At 36.5% G+C, this 15,046-nt stretch overlaps 3 protein-coding genes across 3 annotated transcripts; 1 reads left to right on the forward strand and 2 right to left on the reverse strand.

Annotated features, from left to right (window-relative positions):
- Window positions 1–1,146: 1,146 nt before the first annotated feature.
- Window positions 1,147–1,499, reverse strand: KY384_008024 (uncharacterized protein; the record flags this gene model as incomplete). Its single annotated transcript, XM_044816513.1, has 2 exons — window positions 1,147–1,226; window positions 1,289–1,499. The coding sequence occupies 2 exons, from the start codon at window positions 1,497–1,499 to the stop codon at window positions 1,147–1,149; spliced, it is 291 nt and encodes a 96-aa protein (XP_044666563.1).
- A 524-nt stretch (window positions 1,500–2,023) lies between these two features.
- On the reverse strand, window positions 2,024–2,973 carry KY384_008025 (uncharacterized protein; the record flags this gene model as incomplete). Its single annotated transcript, XM_044816514.1, has 3 exons — window positions 2,024–2,321; window positions 2,489–2,667; window positions 2,722–2,973. The coding sequence occupies 3 exons, from the start codon at window positions 2,971–2,973 to the stop codon at window positions 2,024–2,026; spliced, it is 729 nt and encodes a 242-aa protein (XP_044666564.1).
- Window positions 2,974–9,559: 6,586 nt separating this feature from the next.
- Window positions 9,560–10,500, forward strand: KY384_008026 (uncharacterized protein; the record flags this gene model as incomplete). Its single annotated transcript, XM_044816515.1, has 2 exons — window positions 9,560–9,584; window positions 9,680–10,500. The coding sequence occupies 2 exons, from the start codon at window positions 9,560–9,562 to the stop codon at window positions 10,498–10,500; spliced, it is 846 nt and encodes a 281-aa protein (XP_044666565.1).
- Between the last annotated feature and the right edge of the window lie 4,546 nt (window positions 10,501–15,046).

Here is a 15,046-nt window from a genome sequence, read left to right on the forward strand (position 1 = left end):
ATGGCTCCTGATGCAAAGTCCATTTATATCCGTCACCAGCATCTCCAAAAAGTTCTTGAGCCGCCTGGAGTAGGCGTCATTCGTGTGGTGTGGAGTGGAGGGATAGGCGGAATCGTAATGCTGGATGGAACATAGCTCTTTGGCAATGATGGCGACAGTCCAGTGTTGGGATGGTGTTGATGTAGGGGAATAATGGCGAATCTTGTCGTGATCGGTAGTAAGCGCAATTTTGTGGGGTTTTCGTGAGAGAGATCTATTGATGAAGGGTCCAGAACGTGGACACCGCGATTCTCGAGTGTCTTTAGCAATGATTCTATTGTCGTAGACGAGACTTGTCTACCCGGATGGAGACTACTTGAAGCACCTTGCTTATTTAGATTGGTATCATGGAGGCAGCGATATTGTGCTCTGACCCGTCCGTTGAGGCTGCGCCTAAGGTACTGAACTGCTTTTGCAAACTAGTCAAGTTAAGGGAACCGCTTGGTGACGGTGATTGCAAAGCTGAAGTCGCTTGAAGCGGTTCACAGGACGCCGCCCGTGGACGAGTAATGTTATTGCAAACGCGTTGGGGCTCTGATTTAGTCAAAACAGCAGAAGCGGGCTTCTGGAGAAGCGTAGTCTGACCAGTGAGGGGTGTATGTGGGAAAGGAGGCGTCACATGTCGAGCATGTGCGAGCGTACTTGTGGCAGAGAAATCATTGCCCATTCAACCAAACTGACTTGTATGATTGTCCAGTCGCTCGTCAGAGGGGGATCCCACAGAAGGGAAATTGAACTCGGCGGCATCCGTATAGTTGTCCTGCTGGTGAAAGCGCCCAACTTCGGGCGTGAATGGTTCTGAGTTCGCCGGCTCTGTGCCTACCAATACAGCAGCACAACCAGGGGGCATGTCAGTCACATGAGCTTGGTGATTGCACTTTCGTTGTTTCGCTGCTGGTTTGATCGCTCCCGCCTCCGGCTTAGGATTCTCCTGACTCCTCTCTTCGGGCGGTCGCATCGCTTGTTAATCTCTTTGATCATGCGTTTTCGCCCTTCGGCCAAGGATATCAAACGGCTGAGTTCGGCGATCGATTGAAGAACCGGTATAGTTAGGATCTTATCGGGAACATATAGACTTCGGTCAAGGACTCTTCTAGAAGGAACGTGCTAATTCTCGTGAATCGTGTATTCATACGAAGTAATCCACTGCTGTGCATCCTTAAGCGCTTTCCATGATGCTAGTCCACCTGAGGCAAGTCATTAGCATGGCCACCTACTACTCGAGCAAGGGGCAATGGACTGCACTTACCACTACTAAGACTGGCATTTGTTCCATATTCCCATTGCTCTATCCGGCGCTTATAATTCGTTGTTTTCTTATGTGTAGCCACAATGGTGAAGATTTCGTCAATATCGCAGGCAGCCTGAGAGGTGAATGCACCTACCACGTCGGCGCGTGCGTTGATCGCTGTCAATGCTATTGCTAGGAGTTGGTCTGGATCTTTACACTCTCTCAGCATGTCAGCTCTTGCAGATCTTCCCTTGCTGTTATTAGTTGAAGTTCCTCAGGCTGAGCGATGTCAAGGCTAATGGCGCTACTTTGGCTGTCTTCTGCCGCCGGCTGTGCTGCTATATCTGACGCTTGAAAAGCAGTAATATGGCGCGCCATATGCTGTCATCATTTGATTTTCATTTAGGCTGTCTAACATGTGCCCTTGAGCATTCTATTGTCTTCGTTGAGCATCACGCCAGCCTATTCCCCCGAAATATTCATATCTCTCAGCCGTCTCCACTGGCTTGGTGGTATGCAAGCACGCAGCAGCAGACGTGACAGTTGGGATGCTTAACAAATACCCTTCTTCTCCACGTTCTATGCGACTGCCTTTCGCCCAGAGGAGTCGTCTTGCTTCGCCATCTCGTTGTCCTCAATCGCGGTTGCCCCCAACGACACCCTCCTTTCTCTGATTCGATCATGCAGACGATGTTGCAGGTGCCATCACTTTGCATCTTAGGTTCTGCACTTAGATCTTGGGCCCCATAATGTTCATGGCTCTTGCTCGCTGTTCGGCTGGACCTCTGGCTGTACATTTTCCTGGTCTCTCCCACATGCCATCGTTGGTTCATCCCTCGTCGTATCATACTCCCGCTCCTCTTCTTCGATGTTTGCCATTTGGCTGGAAGCCTCCTCCTGAACGTCGTCAAGCTTTGTACATCCCATGCTCAATGGACTAGGCCTCTGTTTCTTCTTGCGCTTTCGGTCGTGAGCGTTGAAGCCCGTGGAGTGGCGGACACGGTTGCGGAGTTCTTGAAGGGGGTTTCTTCGCGGTCGGAGAATCATGTTGCTGCCAGAGGAGGAGTGTTGTGGATTGGTGGGGGGGAAGGAACGCAGGCTTCGCTGAGGAGAGCTTGAGGATGTGGTAGTCGGGGAAGATGCTGCATGCGCACATTCGTCAGCACCAAGGAATACGGAACCATAGAAGGCAACACACGCTTCGGTCTCTTTGCATACTGATCGATCGCAATGAGCCGTTTGTTCCCGTAGTCCCAGAGCCACCGTATCAGAGCTTGTCTTTCGCGGCAGTCGCTGCCAATGTGGAACCTTCTCTTGAACTTCTGCTTTTCAAAGACGAGTATGCTTCCGAATCGTGAGGGGTCAGGATTGATGATGAGGTGGCGCCATGCGCGTGTCTATGTAGATCAGCGTCAGTGAGGCTCGTACTTCCCGGATATTGTGACCCCCACCTGAAATGTGACCTCCCAGCGTAGCCAGTCTCGCGACGAAGCATCTTGGCCTTCCTCAACGTGCTGTCGCAACATCGTGAGCCACCAGCGGTCGAAGGATCCAAGCAGATGGCCAGTGCCATCGCTGATATGGTCATTTCTGAAATTTCTTTGCGCACCTTTAATGGCAGAGGCGTAGCGCGTACCATTGTATTCAACGTCATCTCGAATCATATGAATGAGGGCCTCGTCGAGAGGCTGCAGCAGCTCCATTTCGAACAGATTCTTGTGGGTGAGACGGTGGTAGTGGTTGTTGGTTGTTTGTTTACCTTACAATCGAAAGCGGGGGTCAAGTCTTGGCTCGGCCCAGGATCAACGTGAATCCGACAAAATGCCAAGATTTGCTATCGCGGCGCGGAGTTACTTGCGGCCGAGGTTGCGCAAAGGGGTTGACCAGGACCTTCAGTTGCAGGTGCAGCAGGTGCAGCAATTAGCATCTCAACAACTACAATAGCAATTATCATTAGCATAGCTGCATTTTAACCAGCTTATTGTAAGTATTTAAATAATACCTATTTTAGGGCATGGCTTATTATAGTTGCTTTTTATTAACCTAATAAGTAGAAATTATTATATAATAGCTAGCTAGCTACTATAAAAATAGCAACTATAATAATAATAATAGCTAATAATAATAAGCCTATAGGACTTAGCCTAGCTTAAGAAATTATTAATATTATATAAAAATATTTAAATAAAAGCGTTTTAACTAGCTTATATATATATTAAAGATTTATAAAAGATATTATTATTTTTACTAATTAAATAGCTAATACCTATAGCGTACTTAATATATTTAATAATATTAAGTTTTTATTATAGTTTTTAATTATTAAAGCTTCTTCCTAATAAAAGATATAATATATTAAAACTATTAAGTATATTAATAAACTATAAGCTATAAAGATATAAGCTGCAACTACTACTATAGTTATTATATTACTTGCTTTTCCTTTACTTATATATATAACTATTATAGCAAAATCCCCCTTTAATGCAAGTATAGTAGCTATAGCTTCCTTTTCAGAATATTGCTAAAAGCAAGAAATTATAATTAATATAAAAAACTTTATAAACTAATTAGTATATTTTACCTATAAAAAGCTTAGTTATATATATAGATAAAGGTATAATAAATATTTAGAAAAGAAAACTAGCACTGATATTTATATAAAAGAATACTTATTAAAAAATAAGTTAAAATATATACTTAGCTTAGCTATAGTTTAAATATTAATATTAATTAACTTTAAACTAGTTAAGCTACTCCCTAGCAGTAATATATACTTAATAATATATATTATTAAAAATAGTAAAATTATAAAAAAAATATAGAATAGCTAAAAGCTTTTATATTAAAGGGTAAAACTATAATTATAATCCTTATATATAATATAATTATTAATAAAATCTATATTAAAAATATAAATATAAATAACTTTATAGCTATAATTAAAGAGCTATAGCGCTAGAATATAGCTATTTTAGGAAAATAATAGATTTAAAGAATCTATTAGCTTTAAAAGCTTTAAAAGCTATAAATATATATATTTTTAATACTTGAATTTATATCCCCTATAAACTATAATATAGTAATTAATACCTATAATATATTTTAAAATAATTAAAGCTATAGGGTATATTAATATATTAGCTAATATATAATAAATTAATATTATAAATACTATAAATATAGATATAAAACTGCTTTATATAGGAACTTAATTAAATATAATATATATTTAGAAAAATATTTTTTAAAGGATTACTTTTATTTAAAAAATATTTCTAAGTTTAAATATATATAATATAAAAGACTATATAAGTCTTAGTCTAGAGATTATAAGTAATAAAAAAAGGAGATAAAATATATTAAATAGAAAGTTACTACTATAAAGAAGTTTTAGCTAAAACTTATATTAGCTAAGTTAATTAGCCTAAAGCTTTTACCTGCTTCTATATTTACTTTTAATAAGTTAGCTTTAAAAAGAGCTATAAAAAAAGAAGTAACTATAGCTTTTAAGCGAAAAACTAATAATTAGCTAAATATAATAAAAAAGAATAAAATAAAAAAACTACTAACTAAATAAAAACTAATTAATAGGCTTATTGCTAACTTTACTTATAAAGAATTTAAAGCTAATAAGGAAAATAAAATTAATAATAAAAAAGAAAGCTTAAACCTATTTTTAAATAGCTTAAAGCTATAATAATTAAGCTATACTCTAAAGAAGTCCTAGCTTTTTATTAAAAAGCAGATCTATAAAAACTTAGCTATATAAAAATAAGTTATACTTAATACTTATTAATATTATAGTATAATATAAAGAAAAATAAAATAAAAATTATAGCTAAAGTATTTAGGGATAAATAAATACTAGCTTATTATATTATTTATATATTAGAGCTTTAAAGTAATTTATTTTAAATAACTATTTATTTATTATAGAAATAAAAATATTACTTCTTCTAGCCTATAGATAAGATTTTAAATTAGATAAGCTATAAGCTAGCCTAAATTTATATATATATAAGTAAAGATATTAACCTTAATTTTATATAAATTATTAACTATTCTAGTATATTTTAAATACTAATTTTAAAATTTTTAAATAAAAGATATAAAGACTATATTGCTATTTATAATATTTATTTAGCTTTATTATATATAGCTAAAAAAATAATAACTAATAGTAATATATTAATATTAATTAAAAAAAACTCTTTTTCTATAGTAACTACTAATAGCTTATTATAAAGGATTTTAATGCTTAGTACCCTAATTAGTTTAGAAAACTAATAACTATTAAAAAGTAAGTTTAATATCTTTAAAAGATTATAATAATATATAACTTCTAGCTAGTTATGCTACTTAGAATAATAATAAAACTTTTAAATAATTTTAATTTAAAAAGATTTATAATTAATTTAGCCTAGGCTATTTAAAATATAATATAGTATATTCTATATTATAAGTCCCTAAAATAGCTTATTTTTAACTTTAATTATAATTTAATTAAAATAGTATTTAAGTATAAAACTTTATTAATAGTAGTTTTTAATTACTAGAATTTTAAAGAAATAAATATGAAATTTTTTTTAAACTATTTAATAAATATTATTTAGAACTAAAAAACTTTTAGAATATAAACTAATTTAGATAATACTACTAAATACTTAATTAGTTCTACTACCTAAGCTCTAGAAGCTTCTACTCTAAAAATTAAATAATCTATAAAGATAAAGCTAAACTAGAATAAAAAATATATAGAAGCTATTAATAACTAGAAGAAAATTAAATATAAATATATAATTATATATAATCCTAAAAACTAGGTAATAAAAAAAATAGCTAATAGCTAGAAGAGGAAAGTTATTTAAATAGCTTAAGCTAATAATTATAGATAAAAAGTCTTTAAAACTATAGATACAAATTAATTATTTATATTAAATAGATAGCTAAAAATATAAAAAGCCCTTTACTTTACTTTTCTTCTATAGATTAGGAGCTAAAATAAAATATTATAAATAAATAATATAAAGAAAGCTAAAGCTTTCTAGGCTTTTTTCTTTCTAAAACTACTATTAGCAAATCTCTCTAATATACGCTATAGCTTATAGTACTTCCTATAGCTGTTTTCTTTTCTAGATATTATAAAATAAGAAGTTATTAAAGCTATTAAAAAATCTAAAGCTAATAACGTTTCTAAGCTAGATATAATTACTAATAGAGTCTTAAAAATAGCTCTTCTAGTAATTAATAGCTTTCTTACCGATATATTTAATATAAATCTTAGGCTTTAATACTAGCTAATAATATTAAAAGAAGCTATAATAGTAATAATTAAAAAACCTATAAAGAAAAACAATTTAAATCTAAAATTTTATAAGCTAATTTCCTTATTAAAAATATTAAATAAAATAATAGAATATATTTTAGCAAAAAGAATTTTAGCTATAGTAGAAATTAATTATTTATTACTAGTTATTTATTATAGAAATAAAAAGGCTACTTTTTATAAATATACTATTTACCTATTTATAAAATAAGTATATATAGCCTAAAAAAGTAAAGACAAATTAGTAGTAAGTCTAATGCTTTTAAATATATCTAAAATATTTAACAATATTAATTATAAATAACTTTTTTAAAATATCTATAAGCTTAGATTTAACTTTAACTTAATAGGCTAATTGTAAAGCTTTTTAATAAATTAATCTAGCTAAATTAAAATTATAGTAAAGCTTATACCCTTTTTTAATATAGAAATTAAAATTTTTTAAAAATTATTATTATTATTAATCCTTTAGCTACTTTATAATTATAAAATCTTTAGGGTAGCTAAGAGCAAAAGCTTACTAATAGGATATATAGACAATATATATATACTAGTTATTAGAAAGAATACTAAAAAAACTTATTAAAAGCTAGCTAATATTTATATTAAATTTAAAATATAGATAGACAAGTATAAAGCTATTTTTACTCTTTAAAAATATAACTTAATCTACTTCTTTTAGCAACTAAAATAAGTAAAAAAAAAGAATAAAAGAGGCTAATAAAGCTTAAATTCTAAAAAGGAGTATATATTTAAGAAGTTTGTTTTTCTAAAAGTATTTATTACCTAGGAGTTTAGCTTAACCTAATACTAAATAAATAATCTTACTTAGAAATTGCTTTAAAAAGGGCTAAAGCTTATAAAAAGGCTTTAAAGAGTCTAGTTTAAACTATATAAAAAGTTACTTTACTAGGAATAATAAGGCTATTCTAAGCTACTATCTTTCTAAAGCTATTTTATAGCTATTTAACATAGGTACTACTCTAATAAGGGTAAAAATATAAAAGCTATTATTAAAAGATTATTTAAAGATTTAGAGCTTTCTAAAAAAAAGCAATTATAGTAGCTATAGGAGCTTTCTAATGCATTACTAGTACTATATTAGATATAGAAATAAGTATTAAACCTATAGATTTATAATTAATAAAAATAATCTATTATATTATAGATAAAATCCGCTACTTACTAATCTATTAAAAAATTCTTTAGATATATAAAAAAGCTAATACTAAAAATTAGAAAAGCTAAGATAGTTTTTTATATAAAATTAAAGATATTTTTAATAGCTAAACTTATAATAATAATATACTAATCGAATAAAATATTCTTTTTATAATCTATCTATAATAAGTTTTATTAATAGTAAATATAGCTAAAAACAATAATTTAGGGATTATAGCCTATAACAAAGTTTTAAAAAAAATAAAGAAAAAGCCTAAAAAGTAGGCTATTTGCTACTCTAATAGCAGTAATATTAAAGAAAAAATTAAAGTAGTAGTAGCCTTAATTAATCTAATATATTATTAAAAGCTTATTACCTATAATACCTACTTAAGCCTAAACTTAATTAATATTGTTTTTATAGCTAAAATAGTTAGGATTACTTAATTACTAGTTTTTATACTATTAAATACTTTTAAGTAATAAATAGTATTATTTATTAATAATTAAAAAGTACTTTAAATACTTTAAAATCCTAAGAACAAATTTAGCTAGTATTATATATAAAATGTAATAAAACTCTTTAATTAGCTTTAAAATATAGAAACTATAGTCGAGTTTTATTAGATACTAAGTTATAAAAAAATCTATAGAAATAAGCTAGTCAATAACTTAGCTAAGAAAGCTATAAGCTAAATAGATAATAATAAACTATTTAGACCTACTGCTCCTTACTACCTATTAATTTATAAACTTAGGTTAGCTATAAATTAAAAGATAAAAAATATAATTTTAAAAATATAAAAAAATAATTAAAAGTATTTATTAATAAGCTATAATTTCTATAAGCTAGTAAAGAAGCTTTTTAAAAAGAATATTTTTAAATATATAAATAAACTATAGATTATTATGTTAATTATAATCTAAGCTAAAACAAAAGTAATTAGCTTTTATAGCTATTTATATTCGAAAAAACTAGTTAATTTAGTTATATATAACTATAAATAAAGTTATAAAATAGTTAAGTATTTAATGCTTAACTATCTATTATATATTAATTTAAAAAAAAAGTACTAGGGCCAGAATATATTAGTAGTAAATATTAATAAATAGCTAAAAGATATTTAAAAAGCTATTATAATAACATAATTCCTATTATAGACTAAAACCTTTAAATATTTAGGAAAAGTAAAGCTATCGATAAAGGCTAACTTTATATTATAAAAAGTTTTAAAGCTAAATAACTTTCTAGACTAGTATAAATATAGTTAGCAGCAAAAAACAAGTACCTATAGTCTATAACAATATATATTATAAGAAAGGAAGGAGTATAAAGGCTTATTTTATATTAGTTTATTAGGGGGGCAATAGTTATTAAAGCTATTAATAGTTTTAGTAGTTTAAGTCTACGGTATTTTAGTTAGATTTTTAATTTTCAATACCTACTCTTTAACTTTAATTATTTTAATTGTCTAAAGAGTTAGTAAGTATCTATTCTATTGATATTAAGTAGCTCGTCTGCGTAGATAGCACCCGGCATAGCCCATAAGGCTGAAACGGCGTAGGATTAAAAAAAAAAAAAAAAAAAAAAGGACCTTCAGTTACATCACATTGTGATAGTAAAGAAATAGTCCTGAACCAGCCTTATCTGATGAAATGAAACTTCCTTTCAATCATGGACTAGACCCTCTTCATCACAGAGTTTGATAGCCTCTGCCTCAATCCATCCATCGTGCTTCAACCCGATCATAGTGACAAAACATCAATATCGGAGAGAACGTGACGCTAAGCTGCCATTCATGCCAGAGGCGGGTAAAAAGTTTGGTACGTCTCACCACAAAAGCGTCACTTGTACTTCACAAGGCAGCCAGAAATTGGAAGATATAGACTCACATTGCGGAATGATAAAGGGACCTCAGGGCGCTATTGGACTTTGACCCATCTCCAATGGTTGTGCGTGGACCTTGAGGAAGGCGTTGATGCTTCAGATATTTGCCATCCTAATACTGTAATACGACCCGGTGGCTTTTTGGATAGCACAGTGAAAGGATACATCGATGCGTCGTGGGAATCAATCATTTCAGGAACTACTGGTGCTCGAGATGGGATATATCGGCATCTGAAAGACTTAGCTACTGTAAAGCGTGTCGAAATGCAGTACAATCAGTCATCGCCTTATCCTGCATCCTCTCCGCCTAATTACGAGCATCTCTGGAAACCATCAAGCTCACCGCACGCCTCCTCTCCGCTGAACTATAAAAGCCATGTTCTTCCTGCGCGAAGCGTATCAGATACCAGTGCACTCACTCATAGTCCTTCCCCCACTTCTGGTTCTGAGGAAAGTTTCTCCGAGTTTTTGGAATCAAGAACGGAAAATCCTTCATCCCTAAGCTCGCCTAAGCTACCGCAGATGGAGAGTGCGAAGGAGATTCCTCGTTATGCAATGAGAAGCCGGGACGTTGAAATGCAGGACGCCCCAAGTGAATGGCTGGAAGACAATTCCTTCATGTCCGCCGATGCAAGCTACAATTATTCCGCTTACGCTCCCACTCCACCGGTCCCATCAGCCACGTACCGTTCACAATGCATAACGAAACAAGAAGATACGGATGAACGAAATGTAGAGATGCTAGCTAATGCATTCTTTGGCATTGTAAGAGCTACGCTGGAAGTAGCCGAATATAAAGTCAATCTGAAGTCCCGGAAATGGGAGTTTGACATTGTACAAGGGTTAATATGAAGATACGAAGACCAGGGATAACAGCTGATTCGTAATAGCAAAGAGCACCCTCATATATTCAATATTAGTGGCTATCCCATTCAGGCAAATACAGATCAGACGTTATCTATCGGAGTTGCCCCTACAGGTGGAGACGAACGTCGAGCAAAGATCCCTGCGAGGTCTGAGAATTCTTAACATCCGCATTCACGTTATCTAATTCGCGTACAGTGCAAACGATACGACCATGGTCAGCCTCCGGATCACATAGTAGGCCAGGAACTAGCCGAATTGTTAAGTGAGGCAGCCCGGCAGTGGGATCTGGCTCCTGGGCGCGAGGTCTACGAGGTACAGTCTGCGTAATACATATGTCGACTAGGCTAACGAGGTAATTGAGACCTGGCTTATGGCGCTTCATCACACCACTTGTTATTTCTCAAGGTTTAGGGTTTCACGGGCGTACCTGGAATCTATGGCGCATAACTCGACCAGACTGCTAGAATTCGGACAGCATCCCCTGTTAAGCCAGACTAAAAGCTATGATTTCAAGAATACGCAGCAACGAGTCGAGGCGGCTCAACTATGTATGCGCCTGTCACTAAATCTTCTGATGCCATATAATTCGCTGCATAAAGTGCAAGTGATTCAGCACCTGAGAGCCTTATGACACCGGCCACCACTGAGGTTATTAATATGTACGTAACTGAATCTTCTCTAAGTCGATAAATCAAGTATAGCCTATCATTTGAGGTGCTTGACCATACACCTCTATTACAACTTGATTACGTCGCCCCTCTAGAGCCGAGTACACAAGAATTTGGGCGCGGTGACTAGCTTTGCCCGTGAGCAGCGCCTGATTGATACCTTGAACCCGCGTGAGACGTTCTACCTCACAAGAAGAGACTTGTTGAAGGGGAATGATATGTCCGCAGAAGGCCATCACGCGGAGGGTAAAAGCACGTACCAACGTTCGACCATTGGTCCGAATGCAAGCAATGTAATATGAAGAGGCATGATGTCACATTGCATCACTTACAAAAACCAAGTTCAATAGCCCTACCAGCGCGGAAAATACTAGCTTGCATACGCCTTTGTTAGGAAGATTAATGTCAGTAATAAACTCACTTCTTTTGTAGGTGAGAAAGCAAGAGCCTTAGTAAAAAGCAACTTTATTAGTATGCATACTGTTCTATCCCAAAGCTCTCTCAAACAGCGTATCTTACGAATTATCTTACGAATACAACAATAACAATGCCTTGTTGATTCATTGAACTTCTCTTAACAGTACATAAACCCTATTTCCAGCCCTCAACCCACCGAGCCTAATAGTCAACCTTTCCTCATCCACTCTTACTATCTCATTTCCCTTCCCTCTCCTCCCTGTCCCCTGTGTCCTTTACCCTTTCCATCCACTTTCATTAGCGCTAATCTCGCGTTCTTCCCCCCCACAAGCGGCACGTCAACCATCTCAACATCGACACTGTTCTCCTAGTATTATAAACCTCTCCTTCTCCTTCTCCTTCGTCCTCTTTCCCCTCCATCCTCCTCTTCCCCTTTCCTTTTCCCCCTTCCCTTCTTTCCACTTCGATCTCCGCTTCGACCTTAGATGTCCGCATAGGAATCCCATCCCTTTTCAAAATCCTCTCATCCTCCTCACTACGCCTCTGACCAGGATGACGCACCATACTCATACAAACAAGTCTGCATACGGATCAGGAATTCGAAAAAGGAGGTGCTGGGGAGGGAGTGGTACTCTACGTTGTAGAGGGACATTTGAGAGGATGTGTGGGTTAAAAGGTGGAGGAGGTAGAGGTGGTAGAAGGACGAGGAAAGCGACGTCAGCGGGGAGCGCATACAAGGCGAGCCGGGGAGTATGTGAGTGACAGCGCCGCTATCCCTCGTGACTTCGCTGGGGTTGAGAGGGCGGAGGCTGCAGTCGTTGATGCTGTTGAGGGTGCGAGAGTCATTGAAGTTGATGGACTACACAGAGCTGCGGGGGTTGAAGAGAGCGCCGCTAAGGTAGTTTTTGTAGGCCTTTTCAGAGTGGGAGTCGTTGAGTCATAGGACTTGGGACTTATTAGGATGGTGGGAGCCTTTACGCTTGTGGCGCCGCTTTTGATGAGGACGTCTTTTGCACGGAAGAAAGTAGTTGCTTCTTTTTCAGCTGCGAGGCGGGGTTGAAGATTTGTTCGTGGAATGGGTACGGGAGTTTGAGAGTTGATGGTACGCTTTCGACGACGGCGGTAGGGCCAGGACTGCCGCCGTTTCCCACGGCGTGAAGTTGGAGGAGGCTTGTCTTTCTGGGTGAAATTGACGCCGGCTTTTGAGGGAGTTGTAGGTACGAATCCAGGCACAACAACGGCGATGGCGCGCGTAGACATTAGTCTGGTGGGAAGATGTCTTGTAAAGATCTGTAAATTATGGGTAGTGGTTTTGTTGTATAGTGGCTAGGAGATGCCTCTTAGGAGGTTCACGGGCAATGGCGGAGACTTCACATTGATGAGCTGTACTAGATCATGTCTCAACGACTTTTAGGAGCTTTGACTATTTCAAGACCATTCAGAGATACATCATGAACGTTTGGTACGTTGACTCCAAGGTTGAGAAGCAGCTAAGAAGTTGAACAAAGGCAATTTTGCATCGGGATCAGAAAAGCACAAAGGGAATCGACAGCCCAAATCGGCATCCCCGTCTAATCTCAAGAAATCTCTTTCTTTGTGTTGAAACCCCAACGAACTGAATACGCTAAAACAAACAGGGGAAACATTAATGCGCGGATATGGCAAAATCCTATCGATATGTGCGTTGTGTTCCTGAGCAGATAGCAGCCTCTCAACGACAACATTTTCTTACCGATGTTAAATTGCTAACTAGAGGAAAATCTCTTACACAGAATGATCTCTTCTTATCTGGCTAAGATGACGAACAATGGTAATTCTGCGGTGAGACTGCCTAGCATTGACCGACAATTGATCTGGAACAGTGCTCTCCCTGGTCGCGACACCAGACGTCTCTTTTGTTGAGAAGCCAATAGACAAAAAGTTTGCATCGCGTAAATACAAAGATAGTCTTCCTATTCACCTAGCGCTACGTTGACACTTTCGTCTATAGGTTTCTGTAAACCTTATTGTCTTAGCGCTTGTATGGAGATTATGTGAAGAAGCGCGCTCAGGTCGTGGGAGGGGCAGGGGAAAGGCAAGGCGTTGCTCTGTGTTCATTCTTTGGGAGTTGGAAGGAGAGAGGATCCGGGAGCGGACATATCGTAGAAGGTTGCGTTGGAGACATCGATGATGATGTTGGTGATAATTAATAGAGAAGCCAACATCAACTGCGAGCCCTGCGGATGGTCAGAAAGACAGGAAAGCGCGAAGGACAACACTGTTGAGCATGTCATGTCGCAGCTAGCTTCACTAAGAAGATACTTGGACAAGCGCACGTGACATCGCGTCCGACGTTGCCTAGGCAATACGCGTAAATTTCAGACGCGTAAGAGAGGGAGATAGACACCTGAATTGCAACGCAATAGGATTGTTCATACTGCTGGAGGGTGGCGCTAAAGTGAGGCCAAGAGATGTCCAGAGTACTCTGAAAAGTTTGGTCCGTTGTAAAGTGATTGAGATTGGCTGACAGTAGCGCCGGAATGCTCCAGTAAGTTTATTTTGTAGTGGGTTGATATTTGGGACTGGGCGGCAGCGCCTTCGGGAGTTAGCAGTGGCATCGGGACTGATGTCGGGATGCAGAAGATTTTGCGTAGGGGTTTGAAGGTCCAATGTGAGGTGAGTTTGTTGTGTGAGAGAACTAGGCTGTTTATGTAGATGGGGATCAATAGTCGAAGCTTCTTGGGCAGCCTGGGGAGTGTCAAGATTGCCATGAAGCAAGGGAGGAAGAATGAGATCTTCACCAGATAGTAGTCTCGTTCTTGGCTCTCACTCGGATGGCTGGACTGGTAGAGAGTCAGTCTCACAAGTCAGGAGCTTGGAAGTGGAGGGTCAAACTTCGCTGGCGCTCTCAGCGCGCGCACTTGGATCTGCTTTGCTCACAAGCTTGTAGCTTATGGGAGTGGAAGTGTATTAATGAGAGAAAGAATCCATAGAGGAGAGAAAGAATCCATGGAGGAGAGAATAAATTGGCACTAGACGGCGGGGAGGACTTAGTGGAATGAATTTGATTGCACTCACTTTCGCGCTCAGGCTGGTTTGCGCTCACTTGGTCAGTTGTCCGTACATCCGTTGCTCGGCCGATAGAAGCTGCAACGCGATGCCAAAGATCTGATATCGTATGAGCGCATCTCGATGTCGCTCTTGTAAGGGGGAGGTAAGGAAGTATCATTGGGTTGAGAGGTGGTGAATAAGGAATTATGTAAGCTGTCGCATCCGAACGAAAGTCTTGGCTTTCTCTGTGGGGTAGGACGCGGCATCCAGTCTAGGTAGACCCCCTCGACTCCTTAGTACACGTCATTGTACTCTTTCTGTTCTTTGTTTCAAGGCTCAGGTGTACTGTCGTGGTGATGTTCTATCGTAGCTCGTTGCACGATACGGTATCTTCCAGTGGCTGCAGCATTGGACCT

This window comes from Bacidia gigantensis (assembly GCF_019456465.1).
Source record: "Bacidia gigantensis strain McMullin 20006 chromosome Unknown contig_283, whole genome shotgun sequence".
Taxonomy (NCBI): Eukaryota; Fungi; Ascomycota; class Lecanoromycetes; order Lecanorales; family Ramalinaceae; genus Bacidia; species Bacidia gigantensis.